General features: G+C 33.7%; 1 protein-coding gene across 1 annotated transcript; it reads right to left on the bottom strand.

The window, feature by feature from the left end:
- Nucleotides 1–741: 741 nt before the first annotated feature.
- LOC108329941 (ABC transporter B family member 21) lies at nt 742–6438 on the bottom strand. The gene is made up of 12 exons (XM_017564339.2): nt 5729–6438; nt 5520–5574; nt 5250–5425; nt 4926–5147; nt 4601–4839; nt 3972–4497; nt 3497–3770; nt 2539–3416; nt 2102–2368; nt 1686–1949; nt 1300–1593; nt 742–1181 (listed from the first exon to the last, which is right to left on the bottom strand). The coding sequence occupies exons 1-12, from the start codon at nt 5993–5995 to the stop codon at nt 828–830; spliced, it is 3816 nt and encodes a 1271-aa protein (XP_017419828.1). The 5' UTR covers nt 5996–6438; the 3' UTR covers nt 742–827.
- Between the last annotated feature and the right edge of the window lie 1220 nt (nt 6439–7658).

The raw sequence follows: 7658 nt of genomic DNA, 5'->3' as shown, positions 1-7658 counted from the left end.
AAACCATAAAAATATTTCTTTACATTTACATATTTAAATAAAATAAAAATAATCAAATTTATTTCAAATATCTTAAATGACTATATTTTTAAATTTCTTTTAAAATAAAATTTCTTAAAGAAATTTCTATACTTTTTCTATTTTCAAAATTTTATGAATTTGAATTAAAAATTCTACATTTTTGCTATATTTTTAAATTTCTACTGTTATATTTTTCATAAATATTTAATAAATTTTAATAATTTTCTATTTTAAAATTTTAATAAACTTCGATTATAAATTTGATATTTTGTTATATTTATAATTTTATATTTCTATAGTTTTAAATAGTGTTTTTATATTTTTTACAAACAGAAATTTATTTTTTCAAAAAAAAGAAGAATAATTAAACTGCATTATAGTAAAATAAAATTTGAGAAAATAAAATTGTACTGATAATAAAGATGTGAAAAAATCTAAAAAAGAATTATCTATTATTATCCAAGTTAGCGCTATTGTGCTTCAAACTATAAATATTAGGTTGTGATACAAATTTTGGATAGTGAATGAAATAACAAAAAATTTAATAAAAAACAATAATGATATATGTGTACAATCACGTCGTCAGGTTAATAACAAATAATGAAAAACTCAATAAGAAAATATAAAACTTTAGCATACAAAAATAAATTTCTAAGACAGTTACTCTGTTTCTTTCAACACTTAGTATATGTGAACATCCTGCAGAATGAAGATAGAGAGTGACATTTAAAGTTGCGTAAATTATTGAGATGGAAAAATTCCACAGCAGTCTTTCTCGGATAAAATCAAAAGGAAGTGAAAACAAACTAGAATGTAGAAGCACTCGTGTGCAATGCTATTAAGGAAGCATAATCACCTTCCTTGCTCAGTAAAGATTCATGTGTTCCCTTCTCTGTTATCACACCATTTTTTACTACTGCAATTAAATCCGCACCCTTTATAGTAGATAGCCTATGAGCCACTACTACTGTAGTTCGGTTCACCATAACACGCTCTAGTGCATCCTGAACCACTTTCTCAGACTCTGCATCAAGTGCACTAGTCGCCTCATCTAGTAGTAATATTTTTGGATTCTTCACTATTGCTCGTGCAATTGCCACTCGTTGTTTCTGCCCTCCAGATAGCTGAATCCCTCTTTCCCCAACTATTGTGTCATAACCCTGCACATACAACATGTTGCACATACGGTGTCTTAAAAACTAGTACAAATTCTGAATTTTGTGTATATGGTTGCAAGAGTCTTTAAGAGACGTGAGTTTATAGGACACCGTAATTTACCTCCTGCAAACTACTGGTGAAGTTGTGAGCATTTGCCAGTTCTGCTGCAGCTATAACTTCTGCCTCTGTTGCATCCCCTCCTTTGCCATATGCAATATTGGCTCGGATGGTATCATTAAACAGCACAGGCTCTTGGCTCACCAGACCCATCTGCTGTCTTAGCCATTTAATTTGCATGTTTTTTATTTCTTTTCCATCCAGTGTAATGTGACCTGAGTCTGGATCGTAAAACCTCAGCAACAATGAGATCAGTGTTGATTTTCCACTTCCACTTTCCCCAACCAGTGCAACTGTCTGTTTATTTTATCAGTATAATCAATTAATCTAATAGTTTAAGAAGAACAATCAACCTAATCTATCAGAATGGATGTACAGTTAAGAGTTACCTTGCCACTATGAATAGTCAAGCAAAGATCTCTCAATATTTGAACATCAGGTCTGGTGGGATACTTGAAACTAACATTTTTAAATTCAATCTCTCCCTTTACTTCTTCCAACGTCAATCCAGAGTCATCACTTGGGTCAATTTGTGACTTTCGATCAAGAATAGCAAATACAGAAGCGGCAGCACTTTTTGATTTAGCAGAATCAAGGACCAAAGAGCCAGATTGGGAGATTCCCATAGCTGCCATGCTGAGTGCAAAAAGGACCTGGAAATCAGGAATCAATAAAATTAATACAAGAAAAATAGATAAACCCTGTGTGCATGCCACCTTACCTCACTGTTAGCATAACTGTCACGACAAGAAGTGGTGGAAATTTTGACTCAGTGAAAGATTAAGGAGAGAGTAAAGTAACTTACACGGAAAACATCTGAGAATGTTGATTTTCCATCCTTTACAAGTCGAGCTCCAGCATAAAAACTGCATGCATAAACTGTGTAAAGCATGAAGAATGATATCCCATAACCAATTCCACTTATTATCCCTCGCCTTATGCCTGTTTTAATTGGTCCTTCACACTTTTTCTGGTACAATTCCATCACCTTCTTTTCAGCACAGAAAGAGGCAACAGTTCTTATACTCCCTACAGCATCACTTGCGACTTGACTTGCTTCCTCGTACAGTTTCTGTAAAGTAAATAGAATGTCAATTCTCGTATCAAGCACATGCATGTCACTGTTGAACCATTCTCTTACGTTATATAGTAACTTTTTTCTATCTTTTCTGGAAAACTTCTGTAAAATAAAAAAGAAATTGCTGAAACATACAGTCAGTTGGTTGATGTAAAAAACAAAACCTTTGTATCTGCGCTGAATCCTGTTATGAACTTGAATTGCAGGTAGCCATTTAGTCCTAATAACGGTGCCAAAGCTAGCACTATAAGAGCAAGCTGCCAGCTTGCTTCAAACGCAATTACCAAACAGCCGACAACTGTAGCAACATTTTGAACTAGCAAACCAAGTGCATCCCCAACCAAAGCTCGAACAGCAGCTGAATCAGAAGAGAGCCTTGCTCCAATTGCTCCACTTGAATGTTCAGCTTCATCGAACCAGCTAACTTCCATGTGAACAACTTTCTCAAAACACATTTTCCTAATCCTTTTGATCAACTTACCGCCGGCAACACCAAAAAAGTAGAATCTACAAGGAGCTGTGATAAATGATACCGCACCAATTGCAACAAATAGTAATGCCCAAAGCTTTGAATCTTTCCGAAGTTCATCTACTGGCTCATAGAAAATACTTATCATTTTGGAAACGAAGAGTGCAATAATGGGTGTTAATAGTCCACTTACTACTGCAGCTAGAGTCCCTATAAACAAGACTGGAATCTCGGACTTGTTTAAATATGCCAGGCGAGAGAGTGGCACTTGCGCTGGTGAAGAAACTGTTGCAGGAAGTGCTTGAGATCCTCTGCCTGAAAGATCCAAGCTAATCGTTGGGGGAACAACATGTGATTCTGAGAAAGAGTTGCAACCACTGCTTCCAACTTCTGCTGACCTTTGGCTTATAGATCGTAAGGAAGATCTTTGACTTAATTGTCTACCAGAAAGCACTGGACTTTCTATCTTGTCTGTGTCATATGAAGCATTTTGTTCTGACCCTTTAATTTCCTGCAGTCTAATGAGCTGGCTATAGACTCCAGTGGGATCATTGGTGAGTTCGGCATGTGAACCTGATCATGGAAAAATATATAAACATTTGAAAATTTAGTCTGGGAGAAATTAAACTTCTATTACTGCATGCTATGTCTACCTTTTTCAACTATTTTTCCTTGATGAATAACAGCAATGCTATCAGCATTCCTTATGGTACTTAAACGGTGGGCTACAATGACTGTTGTTCGGTTTATCATCATTCTGTCCAGTGCTTCCTGTACAATTTTCTCAGACTCAACATCAAGTGAACTTGTAGCTTCATCCAGAAGCAGGATTCTTGGGTCTCTCAAAATCGCTCTTGCTATTGCAACCCTTTGCTTTTGACCCCCAGAAAGCTGAGTTCCATGCTCACCAACCATTGTGTCCAGTCCCTAGGTTCATCATTCATAATTATACCAAATTACATATGTAAAAGGAGCATTTAATATCATGATAGAACTAATTCTTTTTTTCACAAGTACAATATACTCTGGACATAAAGATAATCCTGAGAAAGGAAGAGAACATTTCAAACTGTTGAGCAGTATGCAATTTTGACATTTAAAATTTTAAATGAAGATTCAAGGGTTGACCTGAGGAAGTCTATTTATAAATTTGGCAGCATTAGCTAGTTCTGCTGATGCTCTGATTTCTTCAACAGTTGCATCATCCTTGCCATAGGCAATATTCTCTTTAATACTACAGGTAAAGAGAACTGGTTCCTGGCTAACTAGGCCTATTTTCTGTCTGATCCATTTCAGTTGAAATTCTTTGAGGTTGATACTGTCAATGAGAACTTCACCTGCCTGTGGATCATAAAATCTCTCTATCAAACTAACAACTGTGGATTTCCCACTCCCACTTTCTCCAACCAAAGCTGTCGTAGTGCCACTTGGTACTGAAAGAGAAAATCCATTGAATATAAGTTCGTCTGGTCTTGTAGGATAACTAAAGTAAACCTCCCTTAGTTCTATATGTCCACCGATGTCTTCAAGCTGCCGACCAGTTGTATCATAAGCATCGATTTCTGGCTTCCTCTTAATTGTTTCAAACATCTTAAAGGCAGCAGCTTTTCCAGCAGCAAAAGCGCTCAAGCTTGGAGATGCCTGCCCAAGAGACCTGGGATTGGAAATCTAGTTAGATAGGATGGTTTTCGGAGAGGAGGAAGGAATCAATTCAGAAACCTTAAGCTCATAATAAGAAAGAGGAAAACACAACTCACGCGGAGCCAGTCAAAACAGCCATCATTACTGTCACAACCTCTCCTCCTGTATATCCTTTTTCTATTACCATTTTTGCACCAAACCATATTGCCAAACCATAACTGCAGGTAGAAACAAAAGAGAGAGAACCAAACCCAAAACCAGAAGCTAGTGCCTCTCGCACTCCAGCCTTGTAAGCTTTGATTAAGGACTGACTATATTTATCTATTGCTTGCTTCTCCCCAGTGAATGATGCAACCTGCATTGGATAAGTGGAAGTCATTCATATCTTCTGCCATATCAAAAGGAAAAATCTGGAGTTATTGTTTTGTTCAGTATGCATACAGTTCGGATAGAACCTATTGTCTGCTCTACTACAGTTGCAGCTAGGGAATAAGCTTCTTGTCCCCTGGATGATGCTTTTGCAATAACAAGGCTTACCATGGCGCCACCCAAAACAATAAGTGGAATACAAGATAACATGACAACAGTTAGAAGCCATCCCCTGATGAATGCTATTACAAAACCTCCAACGGAAGTTGCCAGTAACTGTAAGAACTGTCCTACCTGAAATATAAGGGAGAAAAAAAGCATTGAAAGAAACAAATTTTACCTCAAACGACAAGGTAATGGTTTAAGACTTGTAAGGTGGTTCATTAAAATTAATACCTTTTCACCCATGGCATCTTGAATAAGAACAGTATCACCTGACATCCTTCCAACAACCTCTCCTGTTCTAGTTTCCTCGTCAAAGAAGGTGACATCTTGCCTCAAAATAGTTTGAAGGTATAATCCTCTAATTCTAGCAGCTTGTCTCTCTCCAGTGATCATCCAGCATGTTAACTCTGGTTCATAACAAACGGGGTTTCTTTAGGGGTGATGATTGACCAAACTAATTAGGTAGATTGTAAGAACTAACAAATAATCTGATGTACTTACGCAAAAGTGATGCAAAACAGGTTACCACAGCCAAGTATACAATTTCCAAAGACACCTGATACGGTAATTTGATGTGATGTGTTAAATCTGAGAATGTTAAGTTACCACTTCTGATATTCCTAGTAACTCCTCAACCGCTTCACCAATTTCACCTTAGATGTTTCACCAATATGGATTAATATTAACAAAAGGGATTCATGAGGAATTACCTTGGAAACTTCAACAACAACTTCGTTGGAGTTTTTGGTTCCTCCAAATGCGTTGATCATATTTCCAAATAACAAAGTCATCAAGGGAAGGGAGATTCCATTCGCGATAGCACCCATAGTCCCCACAATCATCAATAAATGATCAAAAGAATCAGCAAATGAGAAAAGTTTGTATAACGGTATTGTTTTGGCAGATTCATCTTTGGACTTTCTCTCTGAATCTTGCTTCCTCTCAGAATGTCCATTCAAGTCTATATCCTCTGACATTTTCTTGATGGAAAACTTTACACACCCCTGTACCACTAGTTAGTGATCACTATAAACCAAAAACGCTTGCATCAATTGCATGAAGATTCAAATTAGTAGAACACATCAAGATTATTGTGCTGTCCAAAAATTATAACCTTATTGTGAAATCTCACTTTTTATTCACTTCTTGGCTTGTTGTTGTGTGTGCAGTGAGTTTGGCATTTTCTTAATGAGGTTCTGAATTCAGTCAATGTCATACGTAAGAATTACTTCAGTGAAAACCATGACTCAACTTCAACAAAATGTTCTTCAGCAGAAAATAAGCAACTTAAAATGGCAACGAGTTAACACCAAAAACTGCATCAACTAACACTTCGAGTGATTGGCCTAGCAAAACAAGTTTCCTTGGCAAAGTTTATAAAACATATTCCTGCTTTTAAAAGGGAATTCTTGACAGTTAAAAAAATTTCTTCTAGGAAAGAATTTCAATCATTTAAAAGCCATTTAAGAAATAAGAATGCGTCTCTGTCGGATTATTCCTTTTGAATTTAAATATAATTCATTTTTTTATTAATAAAGAAAATTAGCTATTACAATTAAATTTACTGCTGACAAAAAAAAACAATTAACTTTACTAATATGTCTAAAAGTGGGTTTAAAGAATTTTAGGTGTCATCTATCTTTGTTTTAACTACTTCATAAATATTTTTTTTTATTTTAGGTACAAATAAATTAAATATTTTAATTTTCATTTATTTTATTATTTACTTAACTTGTATTTAAAAAATTTAAAAGTATATTACCGTCTAATCAATCTTAGGGTTAATCATGTCATAAACATAACCGTGTATTATTCTGAAACTGAGTAGTTGCGATAAGAGGTTCAATGGATAAAGTATGATTATAATCAATTGGGTTGTAATTAGACTATCTTTTATAGGAAGTTCATTTTGAAATTTATAAATACATATTTTAAGTAAAGAAGTAAGTAATGACATTTAATATGTGCTTAAATAATCAAATATTTATTAACTTTGATATTAGAATATCTTTTATTATATGTAATTTTCAATTGTAAATTGACAAACCAATAGTAACCCTAAAACAAACATTGAACTTTCAATAACTCCTAATAGAACAAATCTTTGATCTTGACTCCATATCCAAAAGAAATATACTTTTTATACACCAAAAACATGCATGGATGTAGAAATCAAAGAAGAAAGACATAAAATGAGATAATATGATAGTTAACCATAATAAGCATACTATCTTGAAATAGTAAAATTAATTAAGTCACACACACACACTTACTAATATTGAAAAAAAATATTATTAATATGATACTTAATTTTAGAAATAATGTATTAAATATAAAAAAATAAAAATATCAAAATTGGATTATAACTAATGAGTTAACCTAGTTGTGTTAAAGGTGAACTAATATATAACCTACCAACAACTATTAATTATTAATATTTTTATCATTTTTATAAGTTTTTTATTAAAATTATTTATTATTTCAAATTATATAGATTTATAATATGACTTTTTTAAGTACTAAATATTATTTAATAATATTTAAATAGTTTAGATATTTAATTTATTTATTTATCAATTTATATATATTGATATTTTAATTTTTCAACTACTGTCTTTAAAATAATATTTAGAGAGTTAG

The sequence above is a fragment of the Vigna angularis genome, chromosome 1 (assembly GCF_016808095.1).
Source record: "Vigna angularis cultivar LongXiaoDou No.4 chromosome 1, ASM1680809v1, whole genome shotgun sequence".
Lineage (NCBI taxonomy): Eukaryota > Viridiplantae > Streptophyta > Magnoliopsida > Fabales > Fabaceae > Vigna > Vigna angularis.
The sequence above is the reverse complement of the archived record's forward strand: the minus strand, read 5'-3'. Positions and strand labels throughout refer to the sequence as shown.

What these genes read in the sequence shown, in the direction of transcription:
- LOC108329941 (XM_017564339.2), bottom strand. Translation starts at nt 5,995, where the DNA reads ATGTCAGAGGATATAGACTTGAATGGACATTCTGAGAGGAAGCAAGAT. An exon ending in TGACTATTCATAGTGGCAAG is followed by an intron (nt 1,594 to 1,685) that starts GTAACTCTTAAC and finishes TAAAATAAACAG; the next exon opens with ACAGTTGCACTGGTTGGGGA. An exon ending in TCACCAGTAGTTTGCAGGAG is followed by an intron (nt 1,182 to 1,299) that starts GTAAATTACGGT and finishes TTGTATGTGCAG; the next exon opens with GGTTATGACACAATAGTTGG.